We start from the raw sequence: 25,544 nt of genomic DNA, 5'->3' as shown, positions 1-25,544 counted from the left end.
CATTTTACCGCCCAAACGCTCTCCACCTCCCAATCCTCCCCCCAAGGCGGGGGCAGGAAGGAAAGGCCAGCGCTGCTGGGCAGTTCTCAGCGAGTGGCACACGGATTTATTGGATTTATTGATTGCTTTGGGGTGCTGGTGCCCCCCGGTGCCCACCTGGGGCGGGGGCACGGCGCGAGCGGGGCGGGGGCGAAGCGCTGCCATTTCCATCCTCCCTCTGGCCCCGGCCGGGCGGGAATGGCTCCACATAAAACAAATCTCTCTATAGTTTCTCTCTCTCTATACAAATATAGAATATATATATATCTCTGCCGATATATATATACAGCTCTTCTCTCTCTGGAAAGGATAAAGGTTAATTTGTCTGTGCATGCACGACCAAAGCCACCAACCCCCGGGGACAGTGGGTGCCGAGGGACGTGCGCCCCCCCCGCCAGCACCCCAAGAGCCGGGGGGGCACATCCTGCGTCCCCAGGTTATTGCTGGTCAGGTCCCATCCTGCTCCCAAACAAGCGGAGGGGGAAGAAGCCGAAGAAAGGAAATGCCACTGCAAAGCGCCGGCGAGCTCCTTGTCACCTGGCCAGCACCCAGTGGCACCCGCCTCGGGGCACGGGGACGTGGTGGCACCGCCCCGGGGTCGCGGGTGCTGCGGGGCGGGGGGGCAGGCACCCGCTTCCAAGGCAAAGTCTGGATAAGGCGAACAAAAATGAACTAAAGAACGGCGGCCGCCCCCAAAGCGGGCGCTTTGCCACCCGAAAGTGGCGCCGTGGCCCTGGGTGCCGGTGGCCGGGGCTGGCCCCACGGATGAGCTTGGGGACAGGGACACTGTCATAGGGCTGTGCTCTCTGATTCCTCCTCCTCCTCCTCCTCCTGCCGCGGGGTCACGCTCGGCCCCGAGAGTCTCTGAGCTGCCTCGGGCAGGTCCCGGCACAGGGCGGCATCCGGGGACACGTGGAGGGAGGGGACCTCAAAACGGAGCAGACCTGCGGGAGGGCACAGAGATGGGGACACCCACCGGGCTGGGGACACCCACCGTGTCACCGCCGCCAGCAGGGGTGGCACCACCGCCCCCTGCTCTGTGGACCCCACCCGAGCCAGGGCGGTGACACCAGCTGTCCCCACACACTGCCCGTGTCCCACCGAGCACAGGTGACACCAGCTGTCCCCACACACTGCCCGTGTCCCACCGAGCACAGGTGACACCAGCTGTCCCCACACACTGCCCGTGTCCCACCGAGCACAGGTGACACCGCTGTCCCCACACACTGCCCGTGTCTCACCGAGCACAGGTGACACCGCTGTCCCCACACACTGCCCGTGTCCCACCGAGCACAGGTGACACCGCTGTCCCCACACACTGCCCGTGTCCCACGAAGCCCCGTCCCACCGAGGGCAGGTGACACCGCTGTCCCCTCTCCCAGGGGACCCTCAGGGTGAGGCTGCACGTGTGAAGTGGGCAGGGTGACCACAGCCACAGGCAGGCAGTGTCACCGTGTCCCTTGCTGAGAGCAGAGCAAGCCCCTCATACAGAAGAAGCATCTCTGCCCCTCCTGCCCAGCTGAGGGACGTTACCCAGGGACATTGCCCAGGGATATTTCTCAGGGACATTGCCCAGGGGACATTTCTCAGGGATGTTTCTCAGGTACATTGCCCAGGGACATTTCTCAGGGACATTTCTCAGGGATGTTTCTCAGGGATGTTGCTCAGGATGTGGCTCAGGGATCTTGTCCCGCAGTGGCACAGGGGAGATGCACTCGAGCCAGAGGTGATGCCAGGTGTGATGTCAGGGCTGCATCCATGCCAGGCCCACAGCAATGCGTTGGCAGAGCCACACTGATGCCAGTGCCACCCAAAGGCAGGTGGCAGCCCCTGGGGACACTGTGACCGCCCCTCACTGCCACTCGGGCTGTCCCACCCCTCACAGGCAGGGACAGAGCCCTGAGTCCTGCCAGACCCCACGGGAGGGACACTGGGACACTCCCCCAGCCTCTGTGTCCTCCGTGGTCCCCAATGCCACCTGCACTTGCCAAGCAACCCCTGGCAGCAGCGCGGGGACCCCGGGGGGACACGGCACCACCAGAGCCCAGGGCCAGGGCGGGCAGAGCAGTAGGGACAGCAGCGCAGCTCCCGGGGATGCCACAGTCCTGGTGACATTGCCACCTGCCATGGGACACAGCCAGCTTCCCCATGCCTTGGCGCCTCCCTGGGCTCATCACCACCGTCCTGGGGACGGTTCTGCCTTTCCAGGGACATTGTCACCTTCCCGGGGACATCACCAGCGTCCTGGGGACGGTTCTACCTTTCCAGGGACATTGTCACCTTCCCGGGGACATCACCAACATCCTGGGGACGGTTCTGCCTTTCCAGGGACATTGTCACCTTCCCGGGGAACACCGCCACCTTCCCGAGCTCAGTTCTGCCTTTGCAGGGACAGTTCCGCCTCTGCGGGGAGGGTGCCACCCTCCTGGGGACATCCCCACCTTCCAGGGCGCACTGCTGCCTCCTCAGGGCCATTGTCCCCGTGCCGGGGGTCTCTGCCACCCCCCCGGGAGCCCCCCCCAGGGTTACCTGTGCCGGCGCCGTCCCCGGGCCCCGCGGTGTCCGAGCGGGGCGGCTCCGGGGGCTGGGGGGGCGCGGGGGCGGCCGGGGGCGGCTGCGGCGGGGGGGGCAGCGCGGGGCGCGGCCGCGCTTTGGGGGCGGCCCGGGCGCGGGGGGCGGCGGCGGCGGCGGGGGGACGGCAGCAGCGGGGGCGGCCCCGCGGCCGGGGCGGCTCCGGGGGGGCCGTACGGGGGACGGGGTGCTGGGGGGCGTCGGGGACAGGCTGGCCGGGGACGGGATGGGCGCCAGCTTCTTGGGCCCCCCTGCGGGACAGAGACAGCGACAGGGCCGCGTCAGGGCCGCGCCACCGCGGGCGCCCCGCGGCCCCCGGAACCCCCAGCCCGCTCCTACCTTTGCGCAGCGAGTGCGGGCTCTGCTCGGGGGGCGGCCCCGGGGACAGCTCCGGGGGCCTGAAAGTGCTGGGGCGGGCACGGGGCACGGAACGGGCACGGCCGAGAGACAGAGAGAACGGGGAAAGGGAAAGAACAGCCACGAGAGAGATGGAGGGAAAAAATACAGAAAAAATATAGAAAAAAACTCGCAAAATGGGGAAATGGAAAGAGGAAAAGGGAAAGAAAAGGGGAAAAAGAAATGGGAGAAAAAGGAAGAAGGGAAAAAAAAACCCAAAAAAAAGGAGAAAGGGAAAGGGGAAGGGGAAGGGGAAGGGGAAGGGGAAGGGGAAGGGGAAGGGGAAGGGGAAGGGGAGGGGAAGGGAAGGGAAGGGAAGGGAAGGGAAGGGAAGGGAAGGGAAGGAAAGGAAAGGAAAGGAAAGGAAAGGAAAGGAAAGGAAAGGAAAGGAAAGGAAAGGAAAGGAAAGGAAAGGAAAGGAAAGGAAAGGAAAGGAAAGGAAAGGAAAGGAAAGGAAAGGAAAGGAAAGGAAAGGAAAGGAAAGGAAAGGAAAGGAAAGGAAAGGAAAGGAAAGGAAAGGAAAGGTTTCAAGCATATAAAGGCAAAGAATAAAAAGTAAAATTAAAAATTAAATAGAATAAAAATAATTGAAAAGTAGAATTAAAGTAATGGAAAACAAAGATTAAGCATTCAAAGAATTGGAAATAAAATTAAAACCAAAAATTGCAAGATAATTAAATGATAAAGTTAAGTGGAAAAATTAACAAAGTAAAGAAAACTCAAAAATCATGAAAAATATTATTAAAAAAATAAAACAAAAATAAAGCCAAAAATCAAATAAAAGGAGAACGTAAAAGATGAGCCATATGAATAAAAAAGAAAATTGAAAATAGACAGTGGAAGAACAAGAAGAAGAAGAAGAAGAAGAGGGAGAGCCGTGAGCTCCTTCCCGCACCCAGCGCTCCACACCCGCTGTCCCCCGCCCGCCCCCCGGGCTTGTGCTCCCCTCCCCGGGCCCAGGGTCCCCCCGGGCGGCGCTGACACCCCCAGCCCCCCCAGGGCCCCACGGATACCTCGGGGGGCCGGGGCCGGCGGCGGGGGCGGGCGCGGGGGGGAGGCAGAGCCGCGGGGACAGCGGGGACAGGGCCAGGGGGGACAGTGACACGGGGACAGCGGGGACAGGGCCAGGGGGGCACAGTGACACGGGGACAGCGGGGACAGGGCCAGGGGGGCACAGTGACACGGGGCCAGCAGGGGACACTGACACGGGGACAGGGGGGGACAGTGACAGGGGCCAGGGGGCACAGTGACAGGGGCCAGGGGGCACAGTGACACGGGGACAGGGGCACACAGTGACACGGGGACAGGGGCGCACAGTGACACGGGGACAGGGGGCACAGTGACACGGGGACAGGGCGCACAGTGACACGGGGCCAGGGGGGGACAGTGACACGGGGACAGCGGGGGACAGTGACACGGGGCCAGGGGGCACAGTGACAGGGGCCAGGGGGCACAGTGACACGGGGACAGGGGCACACAGTGACACGGGGACAGGGGCGCACAGTGACACGGGGACAGGGGCGCACAGTGACACGGGGACAGGGGGGGAACAGTGACACGGGGACAGGGGGGCACAGTGACACGGGGCCAGGGGCGCACAGTTACACGGGGACAGGCGGGGACAGTGACACGGGGACAGCGGGGCACAGTGACACGGGGACAGGGGGCACAGTGACACGGGGACAGGGGGCACAGTGACACGGGGACAGGGGCGCACAGTGACACGGGGCCAGGGGGGCACAGTGACACGGGGACAGGGGCGCACAGTGACACGGGGACAGGGGCGCACAGTGACACGGGGACAGGGGGGGACAGTGACACGGGGACAGGGGGCACAGTGACACGGGGACAGGGGCGCACAGTGACACGGGGACAGGGGGCACAGTGACACGGGGACAGGGGCGCACAGTGACACGGGGCCAGCGGGCACAGTGACACGGGGCCAGCGGGGCACAGTGACACGGGGCCAGGGGCGCACAGTGACACGGGGACAGGGGGCACAGTGACACGGGGACAGGGGCGCACAGTGACACGGGGACAGGGGGGGACAGTGACACGGGGACAGGGGGGCACAATGACACAGGGCCAGGGGCGCACAGTGACACGGGGCCAGGGGGGCACAGTGACACGGGGACAGGGGGGCACAGTGACACGGGGGCAGGGGCGACAGTGACACGGGGGCAGGGGCGACAGTGACACGGGGCCAGGGGCGCACAGTGACACGGGGACAGGGGGCACAGTGACACGGGGACAGCGGCGCACAGCGCAGGGAGCAGAGCGGGGCGGGCGTGGGGGCGCCCAGGGCGGGCAGCGCTCCCGGGGGCTCGGGGGGTCCCCGAGCCGGGGTCCCCGGGGCCGCCGCTGCGCCAGGCGGCTGCAGGGCCAGCCCTGCTGCAAAGGTACAGGAGCGCCATAAAAAGCGGCAGAAGCGACACCAAGGCGAGGGGAAATCCATCAAAGAGCAGAAGCCTTGGCGGGCGCGGGGGAGCGGCGCGGGAGCCCTCGTGGTGCCGATCCCCCCCGCTCGTCCCACGGCATGTGAGGTGTGAGCACCCCGGCCCGGCTCGGCTTCACTTTTGGGGCAAAAAAGGGCGATTTAGGCGCTTTCTCCCATATGGGCTGTGCAGATTAAACTCGGGCTCAGCTCCTGGGCAGACGAGGGCGCTGGGCTCCCCGAGGGCTTTCTCTGCACCTTCCTGAAGCACCTCCAGCCCGAATTCCACTAGAGCCCAGTGACACCCGGGCAAGGGGCCCTCAGGAAAACCCCTGAAGGCAGCGTGGTTCTCACGGGAATGTCAGGATGGGGATGTGCTGGTGGCTGCAGGGATGCTGAGCATCCTCCCCTGCTGTCCCCAGGATTCTGCTCCCCTCCCGGGGATGCTGACCCTGCTCCTCTCTGGGATGCTGAGCATCCTGTCCTGTCCTGTCCTGTCCTGTCCCGGGACTCTGATCCTCTCCCGGACATGCTGAGCATCCTCTCCTGCTGAGGTTGTTTCCTGCTGGGGTTGTTTCCTGCTGGCCTCTCTCGCAGGGACAATGCCCGGCTCGGGGACAGGAGCAGGTGCCACTGTCCTTAGGTGTCCTTACCTCGTCCGCTCGGCTGCCGGGGGGAAGCCGAAGCTGGTGGGAGGCGGGGAGGGCGTTGCTGAGATCTCCGGGGGCTGCTCGGGAATGGGCGAGTGGGGCGTGGGGGGCAGCTCGGCGGGCGGCGCCGGGGGCTGCGCGGCCGGGGGCGCCGAGCTCGCCTTGCGCCCCGCGGAGGAGGTGCCTCGGCGAGCCACCCACGAGGTGTCCATCACCCTGACGCCCATGCTGGGGACACAGAGACGGGGGTCAGCACCTGCCCGGCAGGAGGGCACCGCCAGCACACCCCCGCCACTCCTTCAGCGTCCCTGACACGCCTCTTCCACCGGGAAACTGCTGGGAATGAAACTACAGGGCAGTAGGGCAGAGGGGGCAGCGTGGGATGGGTTTGTGTCACCCCCTGGCCACCTCTGCCTTCCTTGAGAAGCACCAGGCACCAGCACCCTCCCAGCACCCTGCCAGCACCCTCCCAGCAGCCTGCAGAGGATACGGTACCTTTGGATTTTCCTAAGGCTGCATGGGCAGAAACAAACAATTATTAATGTGAAAATGCCCTAGAACTGCACAGTGCACAGGGACAGAGGTCACTGCTGGGCAAAGGAGCTGTGAGGCTGAGGGGCTTTGAGAGAGGGGGAAGGGGGGCTGAGCAGGGACCAGGGTGCGCCAGTGGTGGGACAGCTTGGGATTTCCTCTGGAAATGGGGGCATTTTGGGTTGGGCAGAGTCCTGGGGCGTTTTCTGGAGCCCACTCGACTGTTTGAGGTCCCTGTGAGGTGTGATGGAGAGGGGACATGCACAGGCTGGGAATGGGCAGCTTTCCCCTGGAGCAAATGCTGCAGACCTTGAGGACACCAGGACACCCATCTCTGGCATGGCACAGCCACAGTGTCACCCATGGGCCACCCCACTCGACCTGCAGTAGGGCAGGCACGGAGCCCTGGGCTCACCAGAGCCCCCCAAGAGTCTGGCATGGAAATCAGGGGGTCCTTCCACTCTGGGACCACCCAACCTCCACCAGCTCAGTGCCACCCACCCCGAGGTGACACCGAGCATCCTCTCCTGCTGCCCCTGGGACGGTGTCAGAGCCACCTCCTCCTGTCCCCAGTGTCCCTACCCGTCCTTCTTGCAGAACCCCAGTGTCCTGCTGTCTGTCCTTCTAATAGAACTCCAGCATCCTGCTGTCTGTCCTACCCATCCTTGCACAGCCCCTACATCCTGCTGTCTGTCCTACCCGTCCTTCTTGCAGAACCCCAGTGCCATTCTGTCTGTCCTACCCATCCTTCTTGCAGAACTCCAGCATCCTGCTGTCTGTCCTGCCCACCCTCAGTGTCCTGCTGTCTGTCCCTACCCATCCTTCTTGCAGAACCCCAGTGTCCTGCTGTCTGTCCCTACCCATCCTTCTTGCAGCACTCCAGCATCATGCTGTCTGTCCTGCCCACCCCCAGTGTCCTGCTGTCTGTCCTACCCGTCCTTCTTGCAGAACTCCAGCATCATGTTGTCGGTGGCCACGCTGAGCGGGCGCCGCGCCTGCTCGTGCTGCCGGCGCTCGCCGTGCTCCATGTCGGGCGAGGGCATGGAGCTGTAGTTGGCGTTGTGGTTCACGTGCAGGGGGCTGCCGTAGTTGCCCGTCACGTTGAACTCGATCTCTGGGGGCACAGAGGGTGGTGGGAGGGGTGCGCTCAGGGAGGAGAGGGACTGGGGGCGTTGGCGCTGCAGGGATGGGCTCAGTGCCGTGCTGAGCCTGGCCAGAGCCCTCCCTGAGCTGCAGCAGCAGAGGCGGCTGGCGAAACCAAACCCGGGAGCTCTGAGACCCTCCCCAGGAGGTGCCACAAGGCCAGCTGTCCCCAGGCACGCCCTACCTCCGGGGAAGAACCAGTCTGCGTGCTGGATGAGCGGCTCAATGATGCCCACGATCTGCAGCGACAGTGTCGTCATCATCTCCGTCATGTTCCTGCAGGGGGGCGGCAGCTCAGCAACCCCCCAGGACAGCAGGGGCCCAGCAGGGTCCCAGCAGGGTTCCCAGTGGGATTCCAGCAGGGTTCCCAGCAGGGTTCCCAGCAGGATTCCCAGCAGTGTTCCCAGTGGGATTCCATCAGGATTCCCATCAGGATTCCCAGCACTGTTCCCAGCAGTGTTCCCAGCAGTGTTCCCAGCAGGATTCCCAGCAGGGTTCCCAGCAGGATTCCCAGCATTGTTCCCAGCAGGATCTGCCCCTCAGCCCCCACCCAGCACTCACCCCTCGGCCTGTGGCCACAGCAGGTTGGGTCCCAGCACGATGGCCACGTTGCTTGGGGTCATTTTGTTGATATCCTGGTACTCGGTCAGCTTGGCCAGGAATTTAATCACGTACCTGGACAGTAGATCCCAAAGGGGTCAGGGCATGGGCCACACCCTCTGTGTCCCATGCCCGTGTCCTGCTGGCCCAGGCTCACCTGATGTTGTTGTAGTTGGCTTTGGGCAGCTTCTCGCAGGCGTTCCAGAGAGCCTGCAGCCGTTTCTCCTGATCTGGGATGCTGCAGGGGAGGGGAGAAGGTGTTAACCCCCATCCCCACCCTGCCCTGGGGCTGAGGACCCTGCCAGCCCCACCCCTGGGGACCCTGTGACACCCCCAGGCTGCCACCAACATTATGGAAGTAAATTAAGTCCCAAAACCTGTCCAGAGGAGAAGGAAACCCTTTGGATTTCCTTTCACCACTCCATGGCTCTCAGAGCCCAGAGGAAAGATCCCAAATGCTGTGAACCATGCCAGAAAAAGCCCAAAGCATCCCTGGGAACCCAGGCTGTCCCCACCCGTGCCATGGAGGAATGGGGGGACGTCCCAGACTCACTTGGAGGCCTGGATCCACTCCTCGTACAGCTCAAAGGTCATCAGGGGCTCGGGCAGCTCCCGCAGGTAGGACTTGAGGGCTCCTGTGGCACACAGGGGACACGGGCATTGGCACTGCAGGTGGCACTGGCTGGTGGGCACCGAGCTGTTCTGCTCCTGGGCACCTGGACCCACATCCCCCAGCCTTCCCCCAGCCACACCCTAAGCACCCGACCTGGAGCAGCCTGGGGCACCCCCAACCCAGCTCCCACCCTTGCCACCCCGCAGCCCCTCCAGCACCTTCCCTCTGCATGGCAGCGCCTCTCTGGGGCAGCCACTGTCCCACTGTCCCCACTGAGGGGACACCCTGCCCCATTAGCCAGGCCATTAATTAATGACAAAATCAATTGAACAAAATCAGACCCAGCATCAACCCCCGGACTGCACCGCTGGCTCCTGGTCTCCAGCTGGACTCGGTGCCACTGATTCCCCTCTGGGTGCCCTTGGGGGCGCCTGGAGGGGCCGCCCCGCCCCGAGGAGCCCCACCTGCGATGGCATGGGGGTCAGCTGAGTACTCCTGCACGTCCACCACGCAGCAGTCCAGGGCAGCCTTGAGCTTCTTCAGCTTGGAGGCCGAGGGAGCCACTCGGAAGAGACCCTGGGCAGAGGACGGTGTTGGACAGGGCTTGGGGCTGGGCACATCCCTGGAGCCCCCCAGGTCCTCACCCTGGTCCTGGGGACACCTGTGACCCCTTCCATCGTGCCCAGCAAGGGTTGGACATGGGACCAATTCCTCCTGTATGCCCAAATCCAGCAGGAGCCACCTCCTCCTGCATCCCCAAATCCAGCAGGACCCACCTCCTCCTGCATCCCCATCCCAGCAGGACCCACCTCCTCCTGCATCCCCCATCCCAGCAGGACCCACCTCCTCCTGCATCCCCAAATCCAGCAGGACCCACCTCCTCCTGCATCCCCAAATCCAGCAGGACCCACCTCCTCCTGCATCCCCAAATCCAGCAGGACCCACCTCCTCCTGCATCCCCAAATCCAGCAGGACCCACCTCCTCCTGCATCCCTCAATCCAGCAGGGATACACCTCATCCTGCATTCCCAAATCCAGCAGGGACACACCTCCTCCTGCATCCCCCATCCCAGCAGGACCCACCTCCTCCTGCATCCCCATCCCAGCAGGACCCACCTCCTCCTGCATCCCCCATCCCAGCAGGACCCACCTCCTCCTGCATCCCCATCCCAGCAGGACCCACCTCCTCCTGCATCCCCAAATCCAGCAGGGACCCACCTCCTCCTGCATCCCCAAATCCAGCAGGGACCCACCTCCTCCTGCATCCCCAAATCCAGCAGGGACCCACCTCCTCCTGCATCCCCCATCCCAGCAGGGACCCACCTCCTCCTGCATCCCCAAATCCAGCAGGACCCACCTCCTCCTGCATCCCCATCCCAGCAGGACCCACCTCCTCCTGCATCCCCATCCCAGCAGGACCCACCTCCTCCTGCATCCCCATCCCAGCAGGACCCACCTCCTCCTGCATCCCCCATCCCAGCAGGACCCACCTCCTCCTGCATCCCCCATCCCAGCAGGACCCACCTCCTCCTGCATCCCCCATCCCAGCAGGACCCACCTCCTCCTGCATCCCCAAATCCAGCAGGACCCACCTCCTCCTGCATGCCACATTCCAGCAGGACCCACCTCCTCCTGCATCCCCAAATCCAGCAGGACCCACCTCCTCCTGCATCCCCCATCCCAGCAGGACCCACCTCCTCCTGCATCCCCCATCCCAGCAGGACCCACCTCCTCCTGTATCCCCAAATCCAGCAGGACCCACCTCCTCCTGTATCCCCAAATCCAGCAGGGACCCACCTCCTCCTGTATCCCCAAATCCAGCAGGACCCACCTCCTCCTGCATGCCACATTCCAGCAGCATGGTGACACAGGCCTCCACGGGAAAGGCGATCTCCCTCCCGCTGACTGCCAGGTGCTCCTCCAGGGGCTTCCCAAAGGAGGGTTTCTCCATCCAGGCCTCTGTGATGGGCAGAGGGGGCAGAGGAGAAGGAGGGTGGTGCCAGATCCAGCAGCCCCTCCCCAGAAGGCCCTTGGGTGACATTTTGGCAGCAAATACTCTGCATGGGTGTTGTTAGGAGAACAGGACCCTGCAGCTCTGGCCTTTTCCAGCCATCACAGGATTTCAAAGGAGTTGGATAACATTTTCCACAGGGGTAACAACAGGCAAACATTTGCAATATTCTGCCCTCCTTCCATCATGGGATGGGATGGGATGGAATGGGATGGGATGGGATGGGGATGGGATGGGATGGGATGGGATGGGATGGGGATGGGATGGGATGGGGATGGGATGGGATTGGGATGGGATGGGATGGGATGGGATGGGGATGGGATGAGATGGGATGGGATGGGATGGGATGGGATGGGGATAGGATGGGATGGGATGGGAAGGGATGGGGATGGGATGGGATGGGATGGGATGGGATGGGATGGGATGGGATGGGGATGGGATGGGATGGGATGGGATGGGGATGGGATGGGGATAGGATGGGATGGGATGGGAAGGGATGGGGATGGGATGGGATGGGATGGGATGGGATCCCCTGCCAGCTCTGGGACAGGCAGGATGCAGGCAGCACAAGCAAAGGGAGGGTGCTCAGCTGTCCCTGCAGGGTCACAGCACCCGTCACAGCCCCTGGGTGCCACAGGCAGGGACAGACCTGCGGGCACTCACCTTGCTGGGCTTTGATCTGTGGCAGGAAGTTCTGCAGGAGCGCCAGGGACTTGCGGTGGTACTCGGCCTGCACCTCGATCAGCTGCGGGGACACAGCACCGGGGTCACTGCACTGCTGGGACGGGGACAAGGACAGCCCGGGGGGGTGGCACTCACAGTTTGAAAATAGTTTGCATAGTCGACTTCTTTGGCCACAAAATTGTACATGTCAGCCGAGAGCTGGTCCTGCGGGGACAGAGGTTATGTCACTGTCCCTGCCTGCTGCCCTGGGGCCACCAGCACGGCCCTTCCCCAGCCACCAGCAGGGAGCAGCTCAGTCCAGCAGGAGCCAGGGTGGCACAGGGTTGAGGGGAGCTCAGGGGCCTCCCTCACTGCAGCCTGAGCAGGGCCCAGCTCCCCCCAAAGTGCACAAAGAAGGGAGATTGGACTCCTGTTATCCCAGGGAAGGGGTGAAAGTCCCTCTTAGTGCTTGAAAATGGCAGGAATCAATGACCCAGCACAGAGAAGGTGGAGAAACGTCTCTGCCAGTGCCAGGGCTGGATGTACCCAGTGCTGAGCTCTGCCAGGGTGGATGTACCCAGGGCTGAGCTCTGCCCCAGGGTGGGTGTACCCAGTGCTGAGCTCTGCCCCAGGGTTGGATGTACCCAGTGCTGAGCTCTGCCAGGGCTGGATGTACCCAGGGCTGAGCTCTGCCAGGGCTGGATGAACCCAGGGCTGGATGAACACAGGGCTGGATGAACCCAGGGCTGGATGTACCCAGGGCTGAGCTCTGCCAGGGTGGATGAACACAGGGCTGGATGAACCCAGGGCTGGATGTACCCAGGGCTGAGCTCTGCCAGGAGGGTACCCAGGGAGTGGGAGCCCCTCCAGCTCCGGGGACGTGCAGGATGAGGATGGAGCAGCTGGGGATGTCCTGCCTGGCTGGGGAGCATCACCCCCAGCCCCTGAGCTGTGTTTGGGGCCCAGCCAGAGGAGGGGCAGCACAGGCAGGGGAAGGAGGGTGCAGAGCGCGCTGAAAGGAGAGGCTGCAGCCTTCCCCAGGGTCTGGGAGCCCCCAGACCCCTCGGCCAGGGGCAGCCCCCTACCCTGCAGATCTCCACTCTGTTGGCCGCCTCCTCCATCTCCTCCCTGAGAGCGTCGGCTTTGGCTCCCGAGGGCTGCAGGTTGCTGGCCAGACCCGAGGACTTCACCGACTGCTGCCACCTGCGGGAGGGACGGGGACAGTCGGGACCTGACCGCATCCCAGGGCCCTGCAGGGCCACCGCGGCCCCCAGGGCTGAGCAGCTCGAAGGTGATCGAGTCCAGCTGGGACTGAGCCCCACTCCCAACCCCAGCCCCACAGCGCTGCACGGAGCAGGGAAGGAATTCTGTTCAGCGGGATAAGGAGCCACATCCAGGTGGGAAGAGAGGGGAAGGGGATGGGAGAGCCTGGACATGATGCTGGGGACTGTGGACACCTCTCAGACCCCTCCCAGGACACTCTGGAGTGGGGGCTTGGATGACTCGGGAGTGCCATGGGACAATCCTGAGTCTCCCCTGTTCCCCTCAGTGCCACTGCAGGGACAGCAGCACCCAGCTCTGCATCAGAACTCACCAAGACAGGGAAAAAAGCACAAAATAACCCTTTCTGCCAGAAAAAAATACACTTCTGCTGCAGAGGGCAGACAAGGAAAAGGAATCCATGGGTTCTGCAGACAGGAGCAGAAATGGTGGCTCATTGCAGAGCTGGACTCAAGCCCCCAGAGGCACAGCCAGGGCTCCCTGTCCCAGGGGAACTGCGGTCCCAGGGCCCAGGAGCTGCTCTCCTGGAGCCCCCCATGCCTTGGCAATGTTTGTTTCTTATAAAACCCTCGAAGGCACTTCCTACCTCGTCCTGGAGGAGTCCATGTCCAGCACGAGCTTGGCCAGGTGCTTCCTCTGCTTTTGGATATTTGGGATTTCCACCTGCGGCAGCACAGGGAACAGGAGGCGGTGACAGCCCTGGAGAGGTGTCCAGGGACACCCACACCCTGGGGCTTTGGGCTGGGTGGGCGAGGATGCAGCTCCAGGGTGATCCCAGGGTGACAGGGCCCAGCTGATCCCTCTGTGTGTCCCCACCCTCTCAGCCCCACTCCAGAGGCCCAGAGGAGCAGCCCTGGGGCACCCAAACCTCCTGGGGAATGGGGAGGGCAGGAAGGGCTCTGGGCATGAAGGGCACCCTGGGGACCCCAGGCTCACCTCAGCCAGCACAAAGGGCACCCCAGGGACCCCAGGCTCACCTCAGCCAGCACGAAGGGCACCCCAGGCTCACCTCAGCCAGCACAAAGAGTGGCTCGATGACGTCCCGCTCCACCTGCAGCTCGAAGTGGATCAGCTCCTGTGCCAGCTTGTCCTCGGCCTCCCCGCACAGCCGCAGCATCTTCCTGCAGGGACAGGCACAGCTGGGGACAGCGGGGACTGCCCTGCACTGGGGGGACAGGGCAGCCACCCCCAGGACTCCAGGAGTGCCACAGGACAGCCCCTCCTGGGCACAGGGTAGAGGGGGGCAGCCAGGGAACCTGGGCATCCCGGGTGCCAGGAAAGCTCATTCCTTCAGTATTGCACTTATAATGGTATAATAGTAATTAAAGTGTTCTATTATTATATTATGACATATTTAGCTATGTTATTATGCTATATATTAGTATTGTGTTGTATATTATCATATATTACATATAACATATAACATATAACATATTACATATAATATGATATATGATATATGATATATGATATATGATATATAATATATTATATATAACATATAATATATAATATAATATACAATATACAATATATAATATATAATATTATACATATAATATATATACAATATATATTGTATAATATAAAATATATTATATATTAATTATTATTATTGTTGTTAGGCCAGTCTGAAATTGTATGGACTTTTAATATCTATATAAATAAATATAAATCTAAAATATATAAATAATATATCACATATAAATATATGAATATGCATAAAACGTATGCAACTATATAAATTATAATACAGAAATATATAAAATGTACAAATATAAATATATGAATACTGATAAATTACGTATCAGTATATAAATAGTAGTAACTAAAATATAAATATATAACATACATTAAAATTGATATAAAAATAAATATAAATGTCTATATATGCAGATTAGATTGTATGATCACAGGACCCCAGCCCATACAAGGAGGAGAGGAATTAATTACCATGATCCCCCCAGCCCCTCTGGCGTCAGAGGCAAGGACCAGCAGCATTCCCCATTCCCAGCACATTCCCAGCACATTCCCAGCACACTCCCAGCACACTCCCTGCACATCCCAGGGCAGTGCAGGACCCATTGCAGCCCCAGCCCCCTTACCCCAGCAGGGAGTCGTCTCCCAGCACCGCCGATCCCTCCATCAGACACTGCGCCAGCGTCGTCAGCGGCAGCTTCTTCTGCAGAGAGAGAGGGGGCTGCACTCCAGATCCCCGGATCCCCGCATCCCCCTGGATTCCCGGGTCCCCCAGACCCCTGGATCCCGGAGCCTCACCGAGCGCTTGTCGGCGTCCAGCCCCTGCTGGCCCTGCAGACAGGCTGTCAGCTTCTTGTGGGTGCTGTGGGACACCTGCTTCACCAGCTCCAGCCGCTTCTCCACCTGTGGGAGTGACAGAGCCCATCACTGGGGATCCCAACACCCATCACTGGGGATCCCAACACCCAGGGATCCCATCACCCACTACTGGGGATCCCATTACCCATCACCGGGGATCCCATAACCCCAGGATCCCATCACCCATCACTGGGCATCCCAACACCCAGGGATCCCAACACCCATCACTGGGGATCCCAACACCCATCACTGGGGATCCCAACACCCAGGGATCACCATCCCCCAGGGATTCCATCATCCAGGATCCCATCACCAGAGTATCCCATCACCCATCACTGGGCATCCCAATACCCAGCGATCCCATTACCCATCACTGGGGATCCCATAGCCCCGGGATCCCACCACCTGGGATCCCACCCCTGGAGTGGCTGGGATGCTGTGGCACCACCAGGGAGCTGCTGAGGGCTTGCAGCCCCCCAGGAGGTGCCCAGGCACCCACGGGCACCCTGGGATGGCTCCGAGGGGGCCTCACCTGCAGCAGATCCTCGCTCAACACCTCGGTCTTCTCGGCCCTGCAGGACAAGAGAGGAGAGGAGCCATTGGTGAGGGGTGTGGGACACACAGCAGCACCCCCTGCACACCACGGAGCCCGGGATGTGCTTTTCCTTTGGATGCAGGGGGCATTTAGGGCTCTCTGCTCCCACCAGCCGTGCCTCATCCCCTAAGGAGGGCACTGATGGAGCATCTCCACGGTCACTGCCGGGCACCACACCGGTCCAGGGCCTGCCTCCCATCTCTGCCTTGTTTTCCCGTTATTGCCAGGGAAGCAGGGATCCAGATTCCCGGAAGGAAGCGGGCAGCGCTCCGAGAGAGGCGCCGTGGCCGCGGCTCCGCAGCTCCGCTCCCTGCCGAGCCCGAGCGCACACGGCTGAGCCGCCTCACACGGGCCAGCCCCGGATGGGAGGCGGCAGCTGCTGCCCGGGGCCTCGCCAGAGCCCTTTGCTGCTCACTGCAGACGGACTGACCGCTCCCGAGTCCGCGGCAGCCGCTGCCTTCCCGAGGGAGGAGCGCCGGGATGCAGGAGACACAAACCCGCCGTCCCCGGCCCCTGGACCCGCAGCAACCAGAGCCCGGGCCCTGCACCACAGCTGCTCATTGAAACCATCACATCCGGATCATTTGTTCTTTTTCCCAGGGTTTTTAACAACTTCGGTGCATCCTTTCACTTGGAAAAACGAGCTCGGTCAGTTTGAGCTGGGGCAGAGCTGTCACTCAGCCAATCGGACCCCAAAGGTTCCTCAGGGACAGCGAGAGCTCGGTGCTGCCATCCTGCAAACAACACCTTAATTTCCTGAGCCTGGTCCCCTCCTGCCCTCTGAGCTGGATTCTCAGCTTGGAGACAGGGGGGGAAGTGTTGGAGCAGTGGAAATAAGGAGCAAACACAGAGAAGGCTCAGACAAGGAGCTGCTCATACACAAATCCATCTCACCCAAAGCCTTGCAGAAAGTGCAAATCACAGAATCACGGAATGGTTTGGGTTGAAGGGACCTCAAAGCCCCTCCAGTGCCACCCCTGCCATGGCAGGGACACCTCCCACTGTCCCAGGGACACCTCCCACTGTCCCAGCTGCTCCCAGCCCCAGTGCCCAGCCTGGCCTTGGGCACTGCCAGGGATCCAGGGGCAGCCCCAGCTGCTCTGGGCACCTGTGCCAGGGTCTGCCCAAACCAACTGCATTAAACCTGCTTTGGGCATGAAAGATGTCCCAGCACCCGATTTAAGGTGGTTTAAAAATAAATTAAATTAAATTGAATCCTGTTTATGTTAATTTTAAAAATTAGTTATTGAAATGAACAGATTAGATCCCCTCTAAGGAGCACTGCCCACCTGGGAGCAAGAGCTGAGCAGCTTCTCCTCCTCTGGGAATCACCTTCACTCTCATTTAGACAGGATTGGAAGTAACACAGAATTAGCACAAACAGGGAAAAAAGCAGCAGATATCCACAGGCACAGCCACACGGTCCGTCCCCAGCTCGGGATATTTTTAGCCTCCTGAAGGAGTGGGAGGTGGCAGGGAGTGAGGCACCGCTGGCACATCCCTGCTGCTCACTCCCCAGGAATCACTTCCTCACTCGAGCAGGGATTTTTTCCCGTGTTTTCTCCTCTCCCAGGCAGGAGGTGGGTGGGATCTGCACAGCCCGGGTCCCACGGGCAGCTCTGTCTCCCAGCAGCCACATCCCAACCCGTGCCATGCCCTCAGGCGTGTTTGGGCAGCAGAAAACAACATTTCAAAGAGAATAACAAAAACCTGGCCTTGATGTGTTGCAAAGCACATCCTGAGTGTGAGAAACCCCCGTGTTTTCACGGGAGAGCATCCCCTGGGCCAGCCCTGCACAGCCCCGCTCCCTGCCAGGGAGGAACTGGGCTTTGAGGAGAGGCAACAACCAGGCTGCAGCGTTTTAGGGGTTGGGATAGCAAAGGGGCTCCAACCAATCCCACTTAAGGACGAGTGATGGTCCCAAGCGAGGGGGACAGGGACCCCCCAGTTTCCCTGTCTGGTCCCTAATTCCCCAAAACTTCATTGCATGTGAGTTACACGCATCCCGAGGGAGCACCCCTTGGGGACACAGCCAGCATTCCCAGCTCCAACACTTTTCCTCTTTCCTTTTGGCAAATAAAATCCTGCTCCTCCCTCCAGCTTTCCACCCAAGCCATTTTTCCCAGCACAAACACGGGCCCTGTCCCTGCAGGCAGCTGGGGAAAGGGACAGTGACCATGGGGAGCCAAAGCCAGCGGGTGGGGACACAGCCACAGCGTGCTCGGGCATTGCTGCTGCACAAGTTCACTGCTGCCAGCAGAAATCAACACCAATCAAGCAAATTATGTTGATTCCCAAATAAATACACGAGTTTCCAAAGCCTTGGCCCGGGGAGGTGCAGCAGAGCCAGTGCTTCCCTGGAGCATCTCCTGGTGCCAGCCACCTCTCCTGGCTGGAGCACCCAGCCCTGTCCCCTGCCACCGTCCCCTCTGGTGCCCCAGCCGCCCACGACAGGGAGCTGCCAGCCTTGGATGTGACCCTGAGCTGCAAAACTCTGAGCACGGTGAGGATTTCATGGCAATCAATCCCTGAATGGGAAAGCATCGCACCAGTGTGGGGACAGCAGGAGCAGGGATGAATCTGAGCAGGAGCAGGGATGAACCATCTCCATTGCCAGAGCACGTCCATGGTGCCCCACACAGCCCCTCCTGCTCCATCTCTGCACAAACACCCCTTGCCCCCAGCCCCAGCCACCCCTCGCTGCAGCCTGCCCAGAAATATTTAATCACTACTTAATTACCAACGCTGATTCCCTGATTTCTCCTTGCTCTAGCCTAAAAATAGCTCCACCGGTGGAGAGGAGGCACAAACACCCAGCCGAGGCCGTGCAGTGCTGACTCCCGGGGCTGGGTCTGTCCCACATCCCGCCCGGACACGGGGACAGGCCCGGCCCCATCCCTGGCTCCATCCCCGGCTCCATCCCCGGCTCCATCCCCGGCCCCATCCCCGGCTCCATCCCCTCCTGCCCCACATCCCAGACATGGGGACAGGTCCAGCTCCATCCCCTCCTGCCCCACATCCCGCCCGGACACGGGGACACGCCCTGCTCCATCCCTGGCTCCATCCCCGGCTCCATCCCCTCCTGCCCCACATCCCGGACATGGGGACAGGCCCGGCTCCATCCCCTCCTGCCCCACATCCCGCCCGGACACGGGGACACGCCCGGCTCCATCCCCGGCTCCATCCCCGGCTCCATCCCCTCCTGCCCCACATCCCGGACACGGGGACAGGCCCGGCTCCATCCCCTCCTGCCTCATCTCCCTCCGGTGCCTGTGAGAAAATTCCAGGCGCTGGAGTCGCCAAAGCCCAGAGAGGAGTCTGGGAGTGAGGTTCATCCACAGCCCCTGGGGAAAGCACTGGGCACCCTCTGCGTTTGCCAGAGGGAGGAGGGATCCCCTCGGTGTCAGCCCCAGCCCTGGAAGCGCCAGGCTCCTCATCCCGGCTGGATTCTGCCCCCACCTTCCGCGGCCACCTGAGCTCTTGCAGCCACCGCCTCCTGGGGACACCGATCCCGGCTCAAGCCGGCACCCGCCCAGCCCCAGCGGAGCCACGGATTTTTCCCGGTGCCTTTTCAGCAGGCAAGAAGCAAAACATCAAATATTGATATCCTCAAATCGCTGCTCAGCTCCCGCGGGAAACGGCTCCGACTGCAACATCCAGCGCGACGCGGGGACACGGCCCCGCCGGCGCCTCCCGGCCGCGGTGACACGGTGCGACAGCCTGGGGACACAGCCTGGGGGGCACAGCCCGGGGACACAGCCCGGGGACACGGTGCGACAGCCCTGGGACACAGCCCTGGGACACAGCCCGGGGACACGGTGCGACAGCCTGGGGACACAGCCCGGGGATCACAGCCCGGGGACACAGCCCGGGGACACAGCCAGGGGGGCACAGCCTGGTGATCACAGCCCGGGGACACGGTGTGACAGCCCGGGGGCACAGCCCGGGGACACAGCCTGGGGGGCACAGCCCGGGGATCACAGCCAGGGGACACAGCCCGGGGGCACAGCTCGGGGACACAGCCCGGGGACACAGCCAGGGGGGCACAGCCTGGTGATCACAGCCGGGGGACACGGTGTGACAGCCCGGGGGCACAGCCCGGGGGCACAGCCGGGTGACACAGCCCTGGGACACGGTGTGACAGCCCGGGGGCACAGCCCGGGGACACAGCCCGGGGGCACAGCCAAGGGGGCACAGCCTGGTGATCACAGCCGGGGGACACGGTGGGACAGCCCGGGGGCACAGCCCGGGGGCACAGCCCGGGGAGCGCTGCCCACTCGGGGCCAGGGCCGGGCTCTGCCAGGCTGCAGCAGCAGGAGCAGCAGGCAGTGAGGGCTGCGGCCGCTTCCCTCCATCCTGCCCACAGCTGGGCAAAGCGAGGCAAGCAAAGCAAAATGGGAGACAGATTCTGCAAGGCAGACTCCTGTCCTCATCTCCCGCTGCCTGCCCGGCCAGCTCGGTGCTGGCACCGCTTTGGCACGGAATGCTCGGGGCTCTCTGCTCCCGGCGCTTCCCTCCCCGGGGTCGCATCCCCAGCTCGCTTCCATCCCGATTTAGCAGCCCTGGAGAAGCCCCTGCAGGGCGCAGAGCCCCGAGGCAGCTGGAGCAGGGACAGAACCCTCAGCCCGCTCGCTCCATGAATATTCCAGGCTGCCAGCGCTGTCTCTTTGCGAGGAGGATAAAAATATCCCCGGGGCTGCCGGGATCCGCCGGCTCCGGAGCAGAAACCCCGGGGGACTGTGCTGGCAGCAGTCACCGGCACCCCGAGGTGCAGATGGGGAGCCCGGCTATTTACAGGGTGCTGTTCCCTCCTGCAAACCCCGCTGGGAAAATCCCAGGCGCTGCTTTTATTCCCTCTGCCCTTATTCCGTGCAAGCAGAAAATGTCCTTCCTTCTTGCCGGGCGTTCCTGCAGCACCAGGAATAAACCCGCGGTGTTTAAAGGCTTTGTCTGGAGGCGCGGCCGTCCTGGGGCTTGGAGAAGCATCTCCCTGCGAGCCAGCGAGGTGACATCCAGACCCAAAGGCCACCACTGCCCCCGGGATGGGGGACACAGCGTGGGATGCTCAGAAAGGTCGAGGAGGAAAAATCCAACCCCGCCGAGCTTCCGCCACCATTCCCGGCGAGCTGCATCCCCTCGGTGCCGCTGGGGAGCCCAGCGCGCCACTGTGCAGCTGCTGATTTAATCCCCATGGGAAAAAATCCCCACGGAGCCCGTCCTGGGAAATTCCCAGGGCTGTTGGAGTGACTGAGGTGACATCCTGGTGCCACCGTCCCGACGGGACAGACAAACACAAATAGCGATAAAAGCACTTTGCAGGAAACATCCTCAGAACGCTCGACAGACACTCTCTGGCTTCTCTTCCCTTTTCCACCTCACAGAGATAAATATCCCTGCCCCTCACAGACTGGCACAGGAATTCCTCCCAAGGCTGGGCACCAGGTGTGGGGCTGGGCTGGGCTGAGCATCCCCAGTTCTTTCTATCAAGTGAAATGGCAAGGAAACACCAAACCCAAAGTAAATAAAATAAATAAACACAAAACAAACCAAAATACAATAAAATAAATGCCATGCTCAAGGCCCAGCAGAGGTTCCAGTCTCCCCCTCCAGCTCCTGTGGAGCTGCTGCTCTCCCCAGTGGGAGCACGGGCTCCGTGCTGGCTCCCAGCATCCAAGCGGATCCAGGACACGGAACAGCCACCGGCGGCACTGCCGGGCTCCCGGTGCGCCTGCACCATGGTCCCAGTGCACGATCCCAGTGCCATGATCCCTGTGCCATGGTCCCACTGCACGATCCCAGTGCCGCGATCCCAGTGCCATGGTCCCAGTGCACGATCCCAGTGCCACGATCCCAGTGCCATGATCCCAGTGCCATGATCCCTGTGCCATGTCCCCTGTGCCATGATCCCAGTGCCACGATCCCAGTGCCACGATCCCAGTGCCACGATCCCTGTGCCACGATCCCACGGCCACGATCCCAGTGCCACGATCCCAGTGCCGCGATCCCAGTGCCATGGTCCCAGTGCACGATCCCAGTGCCACGATCCCAGTGCCATGATCCCAGTGCCATGATCCCTGTGCCATGTCCCCTGTGCCACGATCCCTGTGCCACATTCCCAGTGCCACGATCCCAGTACCACATTCCCAGTGACACCTTCCCTGTGCCACGATCCCAGTGCCACATTCCCAGTGACACCTTTCCTGTGCCACGTTCCCAGTGCCACGCTCCTACAGCACCTGGCACCACACACCCTCCATGCTCACAGTCCACATTCCCACTGCACATTCCCGCTCCACATTCCCACACTGTGCACCTGCCCGGCATTCCACACCACTCCCGTGCCGGATTCCAGCACCAAGCCCCGGAGCTCCCGAGCCGCACTCCCTGCCCGGCACTCCCGCACCTGCCCGGCACTTCCTGCCCGGCACTCCCGTACCTGCCCTCACTCCCGCACCTGCCCACATTCCCGCACCTCCCGTCATTCTCGCACCTCCCGGCGCTCCCACAGCCCCGGGCCGGAGCCGCTGCCAGCCGGGCCCGTGCCCGCTCCAGGCCGCTGGGCAGCGCCGCCGGTGCCGCGGGGCACACGGGGGCACGGGCGGTGCCAGGCGGGGCCCTGGCGATGCCGAGGGGCACACGGGGGCACGGGCGGTGCCAGGCGGGGCCCTGGCGATGCCGAGGGGATGCGGAGCCGCCGCTCCAGCTGTGCCACTGCCCCAGTGCCGCCACGGGAAGGGAGATAAATAAATCCTCTTCCCGCCCCCGCCCTCCGGTACAAAATCTCCAGGAATTACACAACAGCCACCGCCAAACCCAGGCCCGGCCGTGCATGGCACATACGGCATTCCCGAGGGCATCCCGGGGGCATTCCCGTGGTCATTCCCATGGGCATTCCTGGGGGAATTCCCCCCCGCACGGCTCCGGCTCCAGAGCCCCACAGTGCCCCCAGCCCCACGGCCAGCAGGGCCGCCCTGGGGTGCTGGGGGGGCAGGGCAGTGGGGCACCCCACAGCATCAGGGCCGTGTCCCCACAGCCCTGGGACAGAGGGGACGGCAGGACGGGGGGACAGGCAGGGAGTTGTGGGTAAAGGGGAGTAGGGCAGGTGTAGGCGGGCAGGCAGGGGTTAACTGGCAGGGGGCAGGCAGGGAATGGGCAAGAAGGACGTAAGGGGTGGGTACGGGGCAGTGGGGCAGGCAGAGAACGGGATTGGGACAGACAGAGGGACAGCGAGCAGGGCCAGGGGTAGGGAGTGGGGCACAGTGAGGACAGAGGGTGCCAGACAGGGAGCAGGGCAAGGGGCACAAAGGGGGCAGGAAGGCCGTGGGGTAGGCAGGGAGCTGGCAGGGAGTGGGATTGGGGCCAGTGGGGCAAGCAGGGCTCAGGCACGGAGCAGCGGGGCAGGCAGTGTGGCAGTGGCACAGCTGCAGCATCAGGGCACTGGGGCAGGAGGGAAGGAGGGGCGGAGGGGCAGGCAGGGAGCGGGATGAGTGCGGGATGAGGACAGTGAGGCTGCCAGAGTGCGGGCAGGGAGCAGGAACAGTGGGGCCGGCAGGGAGGGGGCAGAATCAGGGCACTGGGGCAGGCAGGACACAGGGGATCAGGGTGGTGGGGCCGGCAGGGAGCGGGCAGGGAGCTGGGAACGGGCAGGTGCGGGTGCGGCGGGGCGGGCGGGAGCAGGCAGGGCGCGGGATGGGGCTGTGGGCAGGGCTGGGCTGGGTCCGTCCCCATCCCATCCATCCCACCCCATCCCATTCCATCCCATCCATCCCATCCATCCCATCCATCCCGTCCCGTCCCGTCCCGTCCCGTCCCGTCCCTACCTGCCCACGGTCTGGTTGGCGAGCTGGCGCATGCGGTTGAATTGCTTCTTCATGGTGGCGGCGGTGCGGGCGCTGCGGGCGGGCAGCGGGGCCGGGGGCAGGGGGCCGCCCCTCCCGCATCCCCGCCCGGCGCCGAGCCGGGCCGGGCCGAGCCGAGCCGAGCCGGGCCGAGCGGGCCCCGCCGCCCCTGCGCCTCTCCGCGCCTCCGCCTGCGCTCCGCGCCCCCCGCGCCGCCCCGCACCGCCCCCGGCCGCGGCGGACATGGGAAATGTAGTCCGGGGCCGCCCGCCCCGGCGGGCTCTCCGGGCCGGGGGGTGGTCTCGGAGCGAGCCTGGAGCCGGGCATCCCCCCCGGCATCCCCCGACTTCCCCCCGGCATCCCTGGGCGTGGCCCCGCATCCCCCCGGCTTCCCTCAGCCTCCCTCGACATGGCCTCGGCCTCACCTGGCGTGGCCCCGGCATCCCCCTGGCACGCCCAGCGTCACCTGGCATCCCCTCGGGTCCCGTGACCCGGCCCCAGCTCCGCTCCAGCATCCCCGGCATCCGCCCGACATCGCCCCGGCATCCCTCGGCACGGCCCCGCATGCCCCGGCACCTCCCGGGCAGCTCCCCGGGCTCCCGCGGCCCCAGCCCCGCTCCCGCGGCCCTTGCGGCCCCCGGAATCTCCGGACATCCCCGGGCAGCCCTTGCGGCCCCCGCTCCCACCCGGCACCCCCATCCCCGCTGTCCCAGCCCCGCAGCCTCGGCGCTGGGGAGGGTTTGGGGAGCCCGGGGCAGAGCAGCCCAGGAGCCCCGGGCAGGAGAGCAGGGGCCCGTCACAGCCGGGGACGCCTCTGCAGAGGGAGCGATGGGGCTGGGGGGCCCGGGCTCCTGCTGCAGGAACCCAAAGCCTCTGCTGATGCCCAGCGTGGGCCCTTCCCTCCCCGGGATGCTGCTGCCCCGCACGCCTCTCTCAGGATCTGGGGATGGTTTAGAGCCAGGCAGCTCCTGGCATCTCCCCTGGCACCAGCTGCTGCAGGTTCATCACTTCCTCTCCCCGATTTTCCAGTCTAAATTGCACCATGACTGCGGGATGGAAAAGGCAGATATTTCATGGTGTCCGGGGGTGGGAAGGGAGTTCTGGCTGCTTTGAAGAGGGACGGGGAACAGCGCGGCTCGGAGCCGCGGTTCCCAGCACGGTGCCACCGAGATGTTCCTTCCACGGGCACAGGGAGGGTGACGCTCACGGACAGCACCGAGCAAATAAATCCCTGTAGGACGCAGTAACGCTGCCCAGCTGCCCCTGGCCCAGAGGCAGCTCCAAATCCCCGTCAGGGCGGATCCTCCCCGCCCTCAGCAGCGCCGAGCTGCCAATAAGGTCAGTCCGAGCGCCTCTGGCTCCAGCCCTCCCTCCCGCACACGGTGACAGGGCTGTCCCCTCCCGTCCATCCCAGCGTCTCGGGGCCGCTGAACCTCCGAGATGCGATCGCGGCGGCCCAGATGGGTCAAAGCCAATTAACGTCAGGGCAGCGAATTTCAGCGCAAAGCGTGTGACAGAGCAGCGCCGGCAGGAGCGGCGCTGGCCCCAGCGGCGGGGGCAGCACAGGCTCCTCCTGCCCTGCCCGCACCGTCCCTGCTGCCCCTCCTGCTCCCGGACACGCCACCAGCAGCTGTCCCAGCCCACCGGCCTCTCCTGGGGCCCTGCCGGGCACCGGGGGTGTGAGCCACAGCCCGGCCGTGCTGCTGACACCCCGGCAGCCCAGGGCTGCTCTCCCGGCACAAGGGAGCTCATGGCCTTCCCACAGGCTGATAAGCTCCCTGAGAGAGGCTTTAATCACATTTCCCTGTTTGCTGCTCCAGGAGACAGAGATAATGAAGGGTG

The 25,544-nt window shown here is 63.0% G+C and overlaps 1 protein-coding gene across 1 annotated transcript; it reads right to left on the bottom strand.

The window, feature by feature from the left end:
• Window positions 1-83: 83 nt before the first annotated feature.
• On the bottom strand, window positions 84-24,031 carry ARHGAP44 (Rho GTPase activating protein 44). Its single transcript, XM_071452532.1, is given in 23 exon segments — window positions 84-983; window positions 2,569-2,728; window positions 2,730-2,789; window positions 2,791-2,861; window positions 2,950-3,017; window positions 6,094-6,318; window positions 6,586-6,603; window positions 7,555-7,735; window positions 7,949-8,040; window positions 8,326-8,439; window positions 8,522-8,602; window positions 8,918-8,999; window positions 9,442-9,553; window positions 10,809-10,936; window positions 11,652-11,733; window positions 11,808-11,876; window positions 12,737-12,854; window positions 13,519-13,595; window positions 13,942-14,053; window positions 15,038-15,114; window positions 15,210-15,314; window positions 15,802-15,841; window positions 23,685-24,031. Coding segments are annotated over 23 exon segments (2,490 nt in total). The 5' UTR covers window positions 23,948-24,031; the 3' UTR covers window positions 84-828.
• Between the last annotated feature and the right edge of the window lie 1,513 nt (window positions 24,032-25,544).

The sequence above is a fragment of the Agelaius tricolor genome, unplaced genomic scaffold (assembly GCF_023055355.1).
Source record: "Agelaius tricolor isolate 1412-34295 unplaced genomic scaffold, bAgeTri1.0.p SCAF_35, whole genome shotgun sequence".
Classification (NCBI taxonomy): Eukaryota; Metazoa; Chordata; class Aves; order Passeriformes; family Icteridae; genus Agelaius; species Agelaius tricolor.
The sequence above is the reverse complement of the archived record's forward strand: the minus strand, read 5'-3'. Positions and strand labels throughout refer to the sequence as shown.